The sequence below is a fragment of the Sinohyriopsis cumingii genome, chromosome 3 (assembly GCF_028554795.1).
Source record: "Sinohyriopsis cumingii isolate HCF-2022 chromosome 3, ASM2855479v2, whole genome shotgun sequence".
NCBI lineage: Eukaryota > Metazoa > Mollusca > Bivalvia > Unionida > Unionidae > Sinohyriopsis > Sinohyriopsis cumingii.
The window spans coordinates 1,668,641-1,687,186 of record NC_142963.1 but is presented as its reverse complement, the minus strand read 5'-3'; the positions used below and the strand labels follow the sequence as shown (position 1 = coordinate 1,687,186).

The 18,546-nt window shown below is 35.8% G+C and overlaps 1 protein-coding gene across 1 annotated transcript in view; it reads right to left on the bottom strand.

Moving 5' to 3' along the window:
* LOC149802337 (serine/threonine-protein kinase 31-like) overlaps window positions 1–18,546 on the bottom strand; it is a 73,253-nt gene that overhangs the window by 15,328 nt on the left and 39,379 nt on the right. The window contains exons 11-13 of the mRNA XM_089951549.1: window positions 13,990–14,133; window positions 5,618–5,686; window positions 4,468–4,766 (exon numbers count right to left, since the gene is read on the bottom strand). Of these exons, the coding sequence (XP_089807675.1) occupies window positions 4,468–4,766; window positions 5,618–5,686; window positions 13,990–14,133 (512 nt within the window). The remainder of the gene's footprint in view (window positions 1–4,467; window positions 4,767–5,617; window positions 5,687–13,989; window positions 14,134–18,546) is intronic.

Here is an 18,546-nt window from a genome sequence, read left to right as displayed (position 1 = left end):
ACCCAGCTACAAAGTTTGTTAACAACAGATGGTGAAGCTGGTATCAGGATGGGTGCCATGAGGACAACATCGACACTACACCTTCTGGTGGCATATAAAAACGTAAAAAGTGCCATGTATTAAACTTTCTAGGCATACAAAAATTAATGCAAGTATTTGAGTTGCCTAACAATATGCTGTGTAAATCTACCTGCTGTGCAAACTACAACTATGAGCTCATCACACCATCTGCCTGTTGTATAGTGTATAAATATGTCTGGTCAAGTCAGACTAAGTAACAGTGGACAGTGCAAGCTTTGACTATTGACCCTAAGTGGACAGATACACCTGGCTCCCTCTGGAAAGTCATTCCTGGTAGATCAGGTGGCCAAACAGATTTGCTCATCTGGCTCTGAAGGCAGCTAGCAAGAACTGTATCAACAGTGCAGGGCGTCTACTCAGGTGAAGTAGGAATGGATGGCCACCCAGTGTATTTGGACTTGTCTCCAGACATATCGACCTTGTACCACAAGATTCAGACAGGCCTGGACGAGAGAGTGTGGGTGACTAGGCAACTTCCTCCACTTAAGTTCAACTCATGTGCAAGTCATGACACAACTCCCTTCCCAACAACAGACACTTTTAAATCCTGTGGTGATGTGTGAGTTGCGATCAGCATGTGTGGATACACTGGGAGCTGTAGTTGAAGATCTGTACACAGGCAGCACAGGGTATAGGGTTGCTTTTCACTAGACCAACTTAGCAGTGGAACTCAGCAGCCCTTTTTAGGATCACACTGCTTACCTCTGTAGCATGAGGAAGGGCCAAAAGGGTGCTTTAAACATTGCCTGCATCACAACAATCTGGTCAGTATACCATGGCTGATGTGAATCCCAACTTGGCAGTCAAAAACCTAACAAGACAGGTGACACAATTCACCATCAGTGCCTGTAATGTATGCACACTAATGGACATTACATCATCCAAGCCAAACATCAACAGCAGCACACAGGTTAATGAAACCTTATGGACTCCGTATCAATAATCAGCCATACAGCTCAAAAACTGCTCCTGCAAAGCGGGTAGTTTCCTGACAAAACTCATTTTGTGATACTGTAACACAGTCTGACTTGACTCTATAAGTACCCTGGTTATGGTGAAATAAATATTCAAAGAGTTTATGGTAAACAGTTTTCTCATTGCAAGCTCTTTACTCATGCAGTAAAGGGTGAACCAAACTCAGAATTTTGAAATATCTTAAGATGTAAAAAAGACAACTCTTGGATAACACTGTATGCAGCAATGAAACCCAAGCACATTTAGATTAAGGTACACAATTCCATGTCAATACCTCTCCCTGTAACAAAAAATCATGGAAATGTCAGCACAGAAAAATACACACTGAAAAAGATAAGAAAAACATTCAAGACCCATCTAAAGTAATGTAAGTGCTCTGCCTAATATGATCCCACTTCTGACACCATTTGAACATTGACTGTTCTTATGGCTTGCACCCTTTTCTGACTGAAAATACCGAACTCTGATAATACCAGGTTTTTGGGGTTCTTTGGTCTTTAGATTAACTACTGGCCTTATTGTCTCTTGTCTGCCGGGCTTCAATGAAATAATCTGTCTGTGTAGACATGTCCAATATATTTGTGAAAGATATTTCCTTCAGAAACAGAAAACAAACTTACCACAGATAGTTAACATCTGCTGCCTAAGAAAAATATCGGTTAAGCTTTTCAATATTTTTCTATCTTGCCACATTCAACCCACCACTGTAAATAATTTTCTGTTCTGCTGATGAATTGAGTGAATGTCTTGATTCTCTCGGGTTTACTATACTTAAACTTCTTGTGGAACCCTTGCTCAGTTAACTCATAATGCAACAACAACGGACTCTTCCAACTAAGGAAATGTGCTGAACACAACCTCCTAATCACCAACACAGCCTTCTTCTTGCCAAAGCACAACAAAATATTTTGGATGCAGCCATGCTGCAAGCACTATCATCTTGTTTACTACATCATCATCAGGAGAAGAAACAGGCAGGATATCTAAGTAAAGGCCATGAAAAGTGCAGATTGCTAGACTGACCAGTTGCTCATTGTCTCCAAGCTCATTACCCAGATTCTGCCCAGCAGACAGCCACAAGACAAAAAAGCGCCCCAAAAGCTTAATGTCTCCAAATTTAAGCAGAATGTGAAACAGGCATTTGTCAAAGAACAGTGCAGCTAAATAAACACAATCAATATAAACTGAGAATGCAGAAGAAAATCTTCAGAGACTCTCTGTACTCAACTGCATCCAAAACCTGTCATTGCACCACATGAAAACATAAAATTGGTTGACGGGAATGATGCTACCATACACAGGCTTCTGAATGAGAAATATTCGCTTCAGATGGCATCTTTAGAAGACAGCACTTCATCATCCAAAACAGCAGCCTTCACTAACATCAAGAGATGGCCTACTGCATTTGCTGGCCTATAAGCCTTCACTAACATCAAGAGATGGCCTACTGCATTTGCTGGCCTATAAGTCCATGCAGAGTACAAGTCAAATTAGCAAATCTGGCAAATTTTCCGTCTTTCGTCCATATATAAGTCGATGCTGAGTATAAGACAAGGCCAGATCAATACCTTGATTTGTGTTTTTCACTTCGTTCCACATAGCATTGCGAATTTGATCCTATATGTAACTCAGTAACCTTTCCGGTAATGATCATTAAATGTAACTAAAAGTACCTAAATTGTTTCACACAAAGTATTTTAAATGTATTATGTATTTTTAGCTACATACAATGACACTGACTTGAAAAATTACTGAGTTACAGACAGGATAAAACTTGCAATGCTGCGTGGAATTCAACTATAATAACGTCTGGTTTCATAAATATTAAAAGTATCACTGTATGCTATTTCATATTACCAGCAATAGGGAAATTGCATCATTAATGCTAAAATGCTTTATCTAGATTTTTTTTGTGGGGGAAGAGAGATACAGAGAGAGAGGGATGCATATGTATTCCATCACATTTTTCTTCCTGCACCTCGTGATCAAAATAAAATATGGTCCAATATATGAGAGACAGGGAGAGTTTCTTTTATTAATTTTTTTGGCTTACCTTATTGCCTCTGTTTAGCTGAAGCTGAACTGAAGCTTTTGTCAAAGAGAGAAAACATTAATAAATGAAACAGTAAATGTAAACTATGAAAATACATACCATACTCTACTTAGGTTAAATCCCAAGAACGACAATTTCACATGCTCTCTAATTTTCTTTGCAAGTATAACGAACTCTCCATTCCTAACAAACAGGATTTTTTAAGTGCATGTACTCTTCCTGTACTTAGGTGGCACTTTTTTTTTATCTTTGCTCATGCTAGATGTTACTTTAAATTGCTGTCAGTTCCATTGGCAAGTTCAAATGATGTCACAGTCTAATAAATTTACACCAGTAACCACCTGTCATTTCCTTTCATTATATAATATGGTATTCAAAATACCCATGGGTAGCCTCATTTCCCTATTGATAGCCTCGCTAATCTGATCTGGTCCACCGAATCTTGACCTCAAACAGGTGTTAGGTTGGAATGACTGAACACAGCTGTAGCATATTTAATTAGCATGTAAATACCACCACCTCGCCATAAGATTGTTTGATAAGGAAGTGGTAACAAAATTGAGAAGGAATTGCTTACCTAGTGGTATTAACTGATAATGGAATATGGTATTGCACTTGTACATGAGGAAGATCAGTCATCAGGTAAGTGAACAATTCAGATTTACAACTGTGAAGACATCTCTCTCTCTCTCTCAAAGGGGCATAAGTTTTATTTGATACTAGGTGCAAGAAGAAAATTGTGATGGAATATGTCTTTGTTATGTTTATTCATCTTCTAACTTGTCAATTCTAATCCACATATATGTAATCAAATTTAAACAACATATATTACAAACAACGTACATTACTGGTGCATGCTGCTTTAATGCAAACACATCTGATGTATGTTAATTTTTAATACTGATGATCATGTAATTGTTTAAAATACTCAATGTGAGATCCTATATTTTTTCATACATAATCTCTTCCCCAAAATTAAATATTTTTTTGAAATAATTTTTCGTACTTTTGTAGAGTTATTTTCCATATGAAAAATACGATAAAGCGATTCAGATGACATAATCCATACATGAGTCAATTTGGAGTATAAGACATAGCTAACATTTTCTGGTAAAAATTATTGTCTTATAGGCCGGCAAATATGGTAAAGCAAACTCGGAGATTTGCAAGATTCATGGCTTAGCTGTAAGCAGATGAGATTCAGTTCCATGAAGACAAGAACGACAAAGAACTTTTTGATCTTGCACAGTCACACCCCCTCCCCCATTGGAACGTCAAAACACATTTTTTAAATCGCAAAACCCGCAACATTGTCTGGGAATATGACAAGTATGATTATACAGTGCTGACAATCTTACATGACATCCTCCACTCTGAAAACTCCAATTTCCATTGGTGTGGAGACTGGAATGATGGGGTGATGCTTTGGTGATGATTTGGGCACAGGTGTGGTGAGTTGAGTACTCTCTTGGAAACCCTGGCTGGGCTGCAAAACTGAGCTGCTTTTCTGGGCAGGTGCCCTCTCCTTTACCTCCTCCTCCTTCTTGTCCTGTACTGTTTTCACAAAGTATTCACAAGACAGAAGCTGCCTTGCTGTGATCTTCAGATTATGGGTACCAGACAAAAGGTTGGTCACAAGAACACAGAGAGAGGCATCCTGTGAAAAAAGCAGAACACATTGATTATTACCAATCACATATAACATTACTGAATGCAAATTTAAAATGAGAACTTAAAGTTGCAGGTACATCAATCTAATATTGCTTTATCTACCACTTACTTTTTATTAAACTGTACTAACACAGGTCCCCATGCCATGCCCTCCTGTATACCACTACATCTTGTACAACACAAGTATGATTATGAATCCCTTCAAAAAGTTTTTCATTTTTAATTACTTCCTTATTGTTAGTTCTTGGCTAATGAGAACAAATTATCATGTTATTTCATATCATTACATATTCTACTTCTGTGTTATTATTGTGTGGAAACTATTATCTTCTTTCAGTCATGGTGACCTTGAACTTTAACTTTTTGACCCCATTACAAATACAATTCTTTCAAACCCAATGTGTGCACAAGCCATCCACAAAATTTGGTCAAGGAATTGGATTTAGAACTAATGTTACTGTGCAGAAACCATCAAAGTGAAACACAAATATGTTTGATGAGAAATCTTTGCATAAATACATAGTAAGAGGTGAGGCGATTTTACAGTTTTGCCTTTACATATCGTTTTTTTTTTTTATATGGACTGTTTTGTCTTGATAGATCTTCTGCTATGACATCATGCAACAAACTTAATCGGATTTACATGTGCTTAACAACATCTAAAAAATGATTCATCCAACACAATGCAATTGCATTTTAAGTCTGGGCAAAATGTATAATAAAAAGCCTTATCTAGTGAGTTTGTGTTTTGAGAATTGACACACATCTCAGTCCTATCTGCATACAGATATGATTTAATAAATGCAAAATGTCCCATATGAAGGGAGCAGTGCTCACCATCTTGATACTTTTTGGGTCAGGTAAGCTATTAGCATGGAAGGAAACTCTCTCATTTGGAAAGTGAATCTGAAAATAAATAACAATGCTAATTTAAAGAAAATTACAACATATGCTCAACAGGGTCTCTGTTGATAAATATGGGCATTCAGGGGTAATCCCTTTTCAAAATTTGACCAGAAGCACTAGAATTCCAAGTCAATCAAGGTCTCATCAATATAATAACTTTTGTGAAAATGCAATATTCCTCAGTAAAGGTATGCTGCTTAAAGTGAAGCAAGGAGTATGAGCACTAATGGTCCATAACTCCTAAATGCTGATGTGGAGCAATAAGGGTTCATAACTTATCTAAATGATAATGTGGAGCAATAAGGGTCCATAACTCGTCTAAATAATAATGTGGAGCAATAAGGGTCCATAACTCTTCTAAATGATAATGTGGAGCAATAAGGGTCCATAACTCTTCTAAATAATAATGTGGAGTAATAAGGGTTCATAACTCTTCTAAATGAAAATGTGAAGGAAATAGGAGCCCATAACTCGTCTAAATTCTTAATTTCATTTTAAAAAATTCAAATATATTCAGTTTATTTGAACCCTTATAGGGCTTATATAGTTTGCTCACACAAATCCTACAGGGCCAATAGTTTGAGTAAGGAAAAAAAAAATTGCACTCTACTTTTACGTTGTATTTTTATTTATCTGACTTATTTATATTTCAAAATGCCTCTGAAAGGTGGGGAGTGACCAGTATGCCATCAATTTCTGTCCATCCAGCATGCATGTCTGACTCATTTAATACCATCCAGCATGAATGTCTGACTCATTTAATACCATCCAGCATGTATGTCTGACTCATTTAATACCATCCAGCATGCATGTCTGACTCATTTAATACCATCCAGCATGCATGTCTGACTCATTTAATACCATCCAGCATGAATGACTCATTTAATACCATCCAGCATGCATGTCTGACTCATTTAATAGCATCCAGCATGTATGTCTGACTCATTTAATAGCATCCAGCATGCATGTCTGATTCATTTAATACCATCCAGCATGAATGTCTGGCTCATTTAATACCATCCAACATGCATGTCTGATTCATTTAATACCATCCAGCATGAATGTCTGACTCATTTAATACCATCCAGCATGCATGTCTGACTCATGTAATACCATCCAGCATGCATGTCTGACTCATTTAATACCATCCAGCATGAATGTCTGACTCATTTAATACCATACAGCATGCATGTCTGACTCATTTAATACCATCCAGCATGCATGTCTGATTTATTTAATACCATCCAGCATGAATGTCTGACTCATTTAATACCATCCAGCATGCATATCTGACTCATTTAATACCATCCAGCATGCATGTCTGACTTATTTAATACCATCCAGCATGTATGTTGGACTCATTTAATACCATCCAGCATGCATGTCTGACTCATTTAATACCATCCAGCATGAATGACTCATTTAATACCATCCAGCATGCATGCCTGACTCATTTAATACCATCCAGCATGCATGTCTGACTCATTTAATACCATCCAGCATGTATGTCTGACTCATTTAATACCATCCAGCATGAATGTCTGACTCATTTAATACCATACAACATGCATATCTGACTCATTTAATACCATCCAGCATGAATGTCTGATTTATTTAATACCATCCAGCATGTATGTTGGACTCATTTAATACCATCCAGCATGCATGTCTGACTCATTTAATACCATCCAGCATGAACGTCTGACTCATTTAATACCATCCAGCATGCATGTCTGACTCATTTAATACCATCCAGCATGTATGTCTGACTCATTTAATACCATCCAGCATGAATGTCTGACTCATTTAATACCATACAACATACATATCTGACTCATTTAATACCATCCAGCATGAATGTCTGACTCATTTAATACCATCCAGCATGCATGTCTGACTTATTTAATACCATCCAGCATGTATGTTGGACTCATTTAATACCATCCAGCATGCATGTCTGATTCATTTAATACCATCCAGCATGAACATCTGACTCATTTAATACCATCCAGCATGCATGTCTGACTCATTTAATACCATCCAGCATGCATGCCTGACTCATTTAATACCATCCAGCATGCATGTCTGACTCATTTAATACCATCCAGCATGCATGTCTGACTCATTTAATACCATCCAGCATGAATGTCTGACTCATTTAATACCATACAACATGCATATCTGACTCATTTAATACCATCCAGCATGAATGTCTGACTCATTTAATACCATCCAGCATGCATGTCTGACTTATTTAATACCATCCAGCATGTATGTTGGACTCATTTAATACCATCCAGCATGCATGTCTGACTCATTTAATACCATCCAGCATGCATGTCTGACTCATTTAATACCATCCAGCATGCATGTCTGACTCATTTAATACCATCCAGCATGAATGTCTGACTCATTTAATACCATACAGCATGCATGTCTGACTCATTTAATACCATCCAGCATGCATGTCTGATTTATTTAATACCATCCAGCATGAATGTCTGACTCATTTAATACCATCCAGCATGCATATCTGACTCATTTAATACCATCCAGCATGCATGTCTGACTTATTTAATACCATACAACATGCATATCTGACTCATTTAATACCATCCAGCATGCATGTCTGACTCATTTAATACCATCCAGCATGAATGACTCATTTAATACCATCCAGCATGCATGCCTGACTCATTTAATACCATCCAGCATGCATGTCTGACTCATTTAATACCATCCAGCATTGCATGTCTGACTCATTTAATACCATCCAGCATGAATGTCTGACTCATTTAATATCATACAACATGCATATCTGACTCATTTAATACCATCCAGCATGAATGTCTGACTCATTTAATACCATCCAGCATGCATGTCTGACTCATTTAATACCATCCAGCATGCATGTCTGATTCATTTAATACCATCCAGCATGCATGTCTGACTCATTTAATACCATCCAGCATGAACGTCTGACTCATTTAATACCATCCAGCATGCATGTCTGATTTATTTAATACCATCCAGCATGAGTGTATGATTCATTTAATACCATCCAGCATGCATGTCTGACTCATTTAATACCATCCAGCATGAATGTCTGACTCATTTAATACCATACAACATGCATATCTGACTCATTTAATACCATCCAGCATGAATGTCTGACTCATTTAATACCATCCAGCATGCATGTCTGACTTATTTAATACCATCCAGCATGCATGTCTGACTTATTTAATACCATCCAGCATGTATGTTGGACTCATTTAATACCATCCAGCATGCATGTCTGACTCATTTAATACCATCCAGCATGCATGTCTGACTCATTTAATACCATCCAGCATGAATGTCTGACTCATTTAATACCATACAGCATGTATGTCTGACTCATTTAATACCATCCAGCATGCATGTCTGATTTATTTAATACCATCCAGCATGAATGTCTGACTCATTTAATACCATCCAGCATGCATATCTGACTCATTTAATACCATCCAGCATGCATGTCTGACTTATTTAATACCATCCAGCATGTATGTTGGACTCATTTAATACCATCCAGCATGCATGTCTGACTCATTTAATACCATCCAGCATGAATGACTCATTTAATACCATCCAGCATGCATGCCTGACTCATTTAATACCATCCAGCATGCATGTCTGACTCATTTAATACCATCCAGCATGCATGTCTGACTCATTTAATACCATCCAGCATTGCATGTCTGACTCATTTAATACCATCCAGCATGAATGTCTGACTCATTTAATACCATCCAGCATGCATGTCTGATTCATTTAATACCATCCAGCATGCATGTCTGACTCATTTAATACCATCCAGCATGAAAGTCTGACTCATTTAATACCATCCAGCATGCATGTCTGATTTATTTAATACCATCCAGCATGAATGTCTGATTCATTTAATACCATCCAGCATGCATGTCTGACTCATTTAATACCATCCAGCATGAATGTCTGACTCATTTAATACCATACAACATGCATATCTGACTAATTTAATACCATCCAGCATGAATGTCTGACTCATTTAATACCATCCAGCATGCATGTCTGACTCATTTAATACCATCCAGCATGCATGTCTGACTTATTTAATACCATCCAGCATGTATGTTGGACTCATTTAATACCATCCAGCATGTATATGTTGGACTTGTATTTCAGGCTCAAAACCACTCAATGGTATTTCCATTAGCACTTTCCCAGCTCCACAACTGTGATATACTTCATAACTTTAAAAATTACTTTCATCATCATTACCCAGTATTTGCCGAACTAAACATTGTCATTTGAAGAACTACATTTTGGTTTTACTAGTTAACCTGCATTTTATACATGCATTTGTAATACTTCCTTGATGCAGGATTCAAATTTATGAGAAAATGCTTGTTCCAGAGCACAATATAGCAATCAATTTTACTTTAACTATTCAAGTCTAGCTGTAGAACCTAGATGTGTCAACAGTTGCCAACCTAAGAAAAAGACAGATTTCATGACAAGCATAATGATACCTCTACTGACTTAAGTAGTGACAACCACTTTAAGGGTGAATGGTTAAAAAGAAAAGTGTATTTTGTGCCAAGTACATTTTCATATATGCAACTTTAAATTATTTTGTAGTGCAACTTTAAATTATTTTGTAGGAGTTCTCGCACATCATTGTTCTCCATGTGCAAAATGTGTACAAATTTTGCATGATTCATGCAAATGTGTGCTTTGAAAGCATCTCAAAATAAGCTGGTTACAAACAACATGCCGTGCAAAGATAAGAATTGTCAATAACCATAATTCTGTCAATATAAAGGTAAGGGCCTGCATGTTGGGCCTTTGATCACTCACCTAGATAAGCATAATTCTATCAACATAAAGGTAAGGGCCTGCATGTGGGGCCTTAGATCACTCACCTAGATAAGCATTAATTCTATCAACATAAAGGCAAGGGTATGCATGTTGTGCCTTACATCAGTCTGAAAGATGCTTTCCAAAGAAATTTCTTCCAATATTGCTGATTGCATATGTTTTGAAAATAACCATTTCAGAGTCTCTTCTGGTTTTTTTTAATGTATATAAATTCATGCATATTAGATGCATCATGCCATTGATCAAAGCATTGCTGCATAAGAGCCAAAAGTTTGGCCTAAGATCACTCATCTGGCAAACATGGCCCAAATCTGCAAAAGCAAGATCAGTTGGCTGGGTTTTCAAGGTTTCTCCAGTTCATTATCATTTAGTCAAATGCATTGAGGCCACTATACTAGGACACTTTTGTCAAGTCAAATTATCTTATGTAGGCTTACAAGATAAAGTCATGCAAAATTTGTTTACTACTTTTAATAACAGCAGACATATGTGACAGTGGTATAGAATTATTTCTGTGAATGAAAGAAGGCATTTCATGCAAGGACACTTTGTCAAATTTTGTCATTTTTTTGTACAAAACTTAAGCCCTCCATGCCAGTGTTTTTAGTGTCAAATTTTGTACATTTTTTTGTACAAAACTTAAAGCCCTCTATGCCAGCATGTTTTCTGTCCCATTTGTTCAAATCTGTTAAGCAGTTTGAGAAGTTTTTAGACTTTTCTACTTTTTGTAAATTATAGCTGTATCCTTATAGTGGATCAATTTGTGAAGAAAAAACCCACCAAACTAAAAACAATCTAAGCAAAGGATATTCTAAGTCAAATTTAGCACCCCAACAAAATGGTTAGGCAACTGTGAGAATGTGTTGTTCAAAGATATTCTATTTTTAGTAATGGCAGCATATTTTGATAGCTTACTGTCATCACTCTAACAAACTTCAAAGACTTCTATGCTAGAATGCTTCATGTCAAATTTGGTCAAATTCTGTAAAGCACTTTTTGCAAACTCATTTGTGTGGTTTTTCTAAGTAATTTAAATGGTGGCATCATTTTTAAAATCTGAAAGACCGCTTCATGCATGGATGCTTTCTCGCAAATTTATACAAATTTTGTTCAGCAGTTTTTGAGAAGATTTTCAAAGATTCTTTTATGTTTAGTCAAGGCTTGTATATTGAAAGATGGATCAGAATCATTTAAACAAATCTGGAAATGCCAGGAATTCTTCGGTCTAATTTGGTCCAAGTTTTTGAGAAGTCATTTAAACATTTTTCTATTAGTGACAGTGGCCATACTGGATAGTGACTACCATCGAATGAAGAAATTCAAAAGGGTTGATGCCAGACCACTCCCTGTCCAAAACTGGTCATGTTTTTGGTTAGCTGATATATGACAGAAGGACCATACTATTTTGGCCTCAAGGCAGGTCAAAAGCAACTGCTGGCAGAAAAGTGACTGCCATCTTTCACTTCCCACTAACATGTGCTTGAGAAAAACAGTTGACAAGACAAAAAGGATAAAAAAGACACAATTAGGTCTCTGAGACACAAAACTGCATTTTCATACTCATATGGTTCCTGGGCTATGCTGATTACAAGGATCTGCAGTAACACATAGGTAATAGAGAAAATGTGGCAACAACTTGATCAAAATCGGACTGGAAGAGACAAATCTTTTAAAAGTCACTTCTGTATGTAATATGCATTTCACCGCCAAATGTTGTTCATGTTTACTCTGAAGATTTTATCTTCAATAAGTTTAAAAAATTTTTAAAAAATTCGAAAGAATTTTTGTCTTACAGAAATTGAACCTTTACCATGTTACTTTGTTATATACCCAGGTCAATAACTACAACAAAAGGCACAAATCGGTCTTATGTTTCTCACCTTGATAGTTGACATCTCTCAGCTTGTGAATGCAAATTCACACAGACTGAAACTGTAGAGGGGAAGAAAACGTTTAGAGCACTGAGTTGATATTAATACAACTAGCATTCTCGCCGGGATCTCAACCATGCCCTGGAATCTAGGACTCAATTCATAACTTGGAAACTGTTAATAACCCTACCTTTAAATTACACTTACTTGGAAATTCCAAGGGGAGTTAATCTGAAGAGTTAGCATGAATAATTGGTTGGGTCTGTCCTTATTCCTCAGGGAATCTGATCTATGGAGTTTTATCTTGAAGACCATCAAGATCATCACCCTTGGGAGCTGCAGGGTACTCAGTGGTTAAAATGATGGACACATGACCAGAAGATTGTTATTTGGTTACACACTGTCAGCCTGAATCCCCCATTAGACTGCTTGCATCTCACTCATAATCAAACTCATCTGAAATCTTACAAGCTTACATACCAAATCTATCAGAAATATGGATCGCAGAGTGTTCACAATCTCAATCAATCAGATGAAAGATCATCTCTTTAATATGCATGGATGTTTTCTTAACTGAACTCATTTATGATCTTGATGAGATAAACCTGCATCACAAATCTGAATGAAATTTAATCAAAAATAAAGTTTCCAGCGTGTTTGTGAGGAACTGTAATGGATGGAAGGATGATATGAGGGACAAAAGATGGTACCATAAACTCACTTGGCCTTTGGTCAGGCTCGCTAAAACTGGAGCTGACATGACAAAACTGGTAAAAGGCACATCTAGGTCCATGAGACAACGTAGATACCATATATTAACTCATTACTAAACTATGCTGGTTACAAAGATCTGCTGATGTTGTTGTTATAGGGTTTTTAAAAAAATGCCAATGTTTCAGCACAAGGATCTGCTGTAGTAGTAAGTAATGTTGAAGGAAAATTGGAACGAAAATATAAAATCTTTACAACACATGTATATAAGTATTAAGCAATTCATCTACAAAATGACATCTAGGCATATGCATGGGATGCAGAGTTATGATGGATCAAAACGTGTGAACTGACAGATAGTTTGGTCTGACAGGTGGACAAAGGTGTTTGCTATAGCATCTTGATGTCGGAGTAAAACTTGTTTCTTTTTTCAATGTTTTAAACACTCATCGTGCCTTTGATTTTATAATTTGAAGAATGTTTTGTACAATTCTCATCAGTTAGTATCTATAAAAGTTATTTGAGCACTTCCATATTTTGTCGTTTTTAAATTAATATTGTCTTTGACATCAATTTCTGTAAATTCTAGTAATCTTGATCTTCAGCTCCAATCTTTATTTATACCGTTTAGTTACATGTTTAATAGCTTCCTATTAAAACAGAAACTGAATCATTAATGGACAAACTGCATGCTCTGAACTAATTTTTCAGAAGTATGAACAGCAACAATTTAGAAATCTAAATCATTAATGTATTGAACACTGGTTTTATTTCTGTATTCTATGGTAGCAGATAACCATTAACAAAAGAACTTACCCAAAAGAGTAACAAGGCCAGGTTGAAGAGGTCTACAGCAGCACTGACCCCTTCTGGCACTGCTGGTGCTGAGACCAAGAAAGGCTCGGGGCAGAAGAATTGAAAACCATTCTCTGTCTGGTATTTCTTATTAGCACGATCTCTCTGAAAGACATACTTTATTCTTCAACCATTCAAATTCATTCTGCTATTAACGCTAGTCTCAAAAACTAATTTGTATTTCTAAAACACTATTACCTCACTGCAGCCCCTATTAAAGGCAAGTCAAAAATAGATCCTAAAAACAATAAAATATTATATATTTCTTCAAATGACACCAAATATTTCATAAGGTCATCTACATATCCACATAAATGTAAAGATTATTTATAGGTAATCTGGGCTTAAAGACAATTTCTTTAGTACTACTGATTGCCGTCTCCCTGTTAGAAAGCAAGTTAAAAATTCAAGAGCAATATATATATATATATATATATATATATATATATATATATATATATATATATATATATTATATGCCATAATTACAGAAAACTGTATTAAAAACAGAAATTTATTTTTGATTCTTATCTGGATCTGCAGTTAAATTTTCACAAATCTGCAAAATACATATGGATTAGTAGTCGATATGAGAGTATAGACACAAAACAACTGATAAATTATTTATGCATAACACTTATTTTAACTGGTCTTCATGTCTAACTTATGCTGAATGGTTATGAAGTCCACAATGATGAATACTGTATTACATCACTGTTAAATTTTTCTTTCAAAATTTGTAAAGTGTTATTTGATTTGTCTTTTTCCCGATGTAACATGTCTTTAAGTTTAACAAAATCCCTCTCCTCTAACATTTCTCAGTCATATAACATGTACAAGTCACACTGATGAAGCCTGTTTCTCTTAATACGTGGTCCATTTTTTCGATTTAGACTGGTTCACTATGTACATGAGTATCAATATATAATGAATCTGTGACACGTGGTTTCACATTCAAGAAACCCATCCGTTTCCTTGGAACTGTACAGTTACTATAAATAGAAAATTAAGAAATTAGGCTGAGGTCTAACAATAGATAAATTCGCAGCAGCCAATAGTCACACAACATCAGCCTTGAACTGTAATCATTATTCTGTGTCTCACTTGCTTCTGATGTCTTTGATCATAACTTGGAAACAAATTTTTTTTATATAAATTTCTAACGGGTACCTCATTGCCTATTTTATAACCTGGGTTATCATGAACAGCAGGTACCCGTGTATCCACTGACAGCTTTACTGATTGGTCAGTGCTAATCAAAACAAGGGACTATGCTAGGAGACTAAAAGGGCTACAAGGTTACAGTGCACACTTCATGCATAATTACCTTGAATAGCTACTACAGTTGTGGCCTTGCATGAAAAGCATGCAGCATCCAGTCCAATAATCTAACATGAATATTCACATGCACAACACAAAGTCAACCTGATCAGGGTATCATATCACAACACAATGTACAGTCATTAGCATCGAAAGTTTGCAAACTAATGAACATCTTAACTTCCAAATGTATTGGTTAGAAACGGCCATCTTAAAAGGATAGCATGTACAAGTATGGAATATAAGCACAAATACTTTACCCTTGTTAGTAAAGAATGAAATGTAGGTCATAGTGACCATCTTTTGTCTTAATGGTGTATTAGTACCAATTGTTAAATTTCACGATGGGAACTTAACCAGCATCCAGTAAAAGGAACTTTTAATAAAAAATTTCAACAAAGTCACTAAAGCATGATATACATGTCACATGGACTTTTATGCCAAAAAGATGTATGTTGAAACGAATCCACTCACCATGTTTCAGCGCTCCGAGTAACTTAGTATGCATATACCATGCCATAAACTCATATGGTCATGAGCTGTACACAAAAACTTAACCAAAGTCAGTAAAAGCAATATAGGTCACAGTGAGCCTCTTCTGTTGAAAGGCTGTCGTAGTACAGAGATTAATTCACAAATCTAGCACAAACAATGGCTGAGAAATGAACATTAAATACAAAAAATAAGTCAGTGAAGTCTAAAAGAGGGTCCATAATTACCTACTACTAAAACAACAGTCCTCATCAAGATGTATGATTCTTAATAGGATGTATGCTGCATGCCAAAAACTTGTGTAATCATGAACTAATTGCAAAAGCTAACCCAAGCCAGTAAAATGTGGAATATAGGTCACTGTGACTTTCTCTGGTATTGTTATATTACTGAGAGAGATGTATACAATAATAAGGTTAATAATTAATGCATCAACAGTAAAAACATCAAACTGAACCAAAATCAGTGAAATATCAAACAAAGCTATTTTTGTTGTTGTTTTGTTGTGGGGTTTAACGCCATTTTTCAGCACACGATAGGCTATACATGATGGCCAGTAATAATGGTGGAGGAAGAACCCAGGAAAACCCCGGAAAGAACCACCAACCCACGAGAAGCTACTGGCAAGCTTTCTCACATATCCACATTGGCTGAATTTGAGACTCAAACCGGTGCAGACAGAGGTGAGATGGCAGTGATCCGTAACGGAGAGTGCTTTAGACCACTCGGCCACCAAACCTAATTTTTATATGGATAAAAATATATGGATACAGTACTTCTCAAGATACATAAGTATTACCAAGTTACATGTTTCCAGTTGTAACAGTTCTATACAATCATCTAGTTTGTTGATTCCAGCATGAATCGAGCTTCAGAAATAAACTTGAAACACGAATTAACCGAAGTCAGTGGAGCATAAAATATAGGTCATAGGTAATTGTGAATAATAAAATAATGGAGTTACTGAGTAGAAACTGTTTCTTTTTTTTCATTTAGTGACCTTGATCTTTGAACTTTGGAATCCAGAATTGCTAGGGTATTACATGGTCATCAAGAAAGCTTGGTAAGTCTGGAAGGTTGAGAGCTGAAGTTGTGCAAGAACAAAATTGGAAATGGATTGGTGGATAGAATGATAATATCAAAACGTTATAAATTCAGATTTACAGCAAACATATAAAAATATTTTGTTGGTTTTTCTGCTAGATCACAGTACCAACCTCTATATCTTATAACCATTGAGTCAATCTTTTATCACCAAAGTCATGTAACACTGCCTCTATAATTTACAACTGTTGTACTGTATCATATTTATACAAGAAATAAAATTTTATTTATTTAACTTTGTAATAAATTAAATTCTATTGCAAACTGGGTTTTCTTTCCTCTGCTTTTATATTCTCTTCTTATTTCCTCCATACTGTATTGTGTTACCTCTTGCTATGAGAAGCAGAGTTTCCAGAAAAAGTTGATCAATTTTAAATTTCAGATCCTGAAATGAAATTTTTTCAATATCTGTATTGTTTTCATTATTCTCTCATTGTTTCTATGTAATAAATACAACTTTTAAATTCTTTCAAATTGGCTGATGTATTCTTTCTCATTTTACAATAACATGCATCTCTTTATTATTCAGAATTATTGCTTTGAAATCCTGGAACAATGAATGTACCCCAGAAGTAAGGTACAAGGTTATCTTATCAGAAAAAAATAGTACAAGTATATGACGATATCAGAGAAACAAAAATAATAAAATCTTGCCTATAGAGAACAGTTGATGAACCAAAATCAAGCTGATCAATACATGCATATACACATACCTTCCAAATCGACTTCAAAAAATGTTCCTGTCTATTTGCAAGAAGAACATATTTTGGGAATTCAGATGGGTAGATGGACAGTAACAAATTTACTGAATAAAAAATACATGGAATGATGGACATGAGGACTACAAACTGAAAACAACTAATTCACACAAAATCCATGAACTTAGAGATGGATTGACAAACAGGTGCACCGTGCATAAGAAACAATATAGCACAAGATGAAATAATAATAATGAAGAAGTAGCCAAAACAATTTTTTCATTAAACAATTTATACAGCTTTTGCATTACTTAGGTTGCAACAACCTCCACTGCATGAGGTTAGCTAAGGTAAGATGGCAGTATCTATGAAGTGAAATCACAAGACTGAATGAGAGAACTATTATGGCAGAATTGCCAATATTTCGAGGCAGAGTTCCTAGTACTACTGAATGACACACCTATTAGGGCCAAATTGCCATGTTTTGAGGTGAAGTTGCCATAACTTGTTATCATGAAAATTTCTGGAAATTAATCTGTTAATATAAGTGGATTGGGGACAGAATACCCAAATTGCCATGTTTTGAAGTTAAGTTGCCATAACTTGTTATCATGAAAATTTCCTGGAAATTAATCTGTTAATATAAGTGGATTGGGGACATAATACCCAAATGATGCTGCAAGCTGAGATGAGAAAAACTTTAGTATACTGTTGACAGCCCCAAGTAACGGACTTACATGGAAGGTGGAGTATCAGCAGTTCTGTTGATATCTGAATGAAAAATGACACATTATACCCAAAAAATGAAAAGAAAACAGATCATGGATGATGAAGGTAGTAAACTAGCTTGAAGAACCAAATTTACATACACATGAACATGTAACTACATCACAATCACATTTAA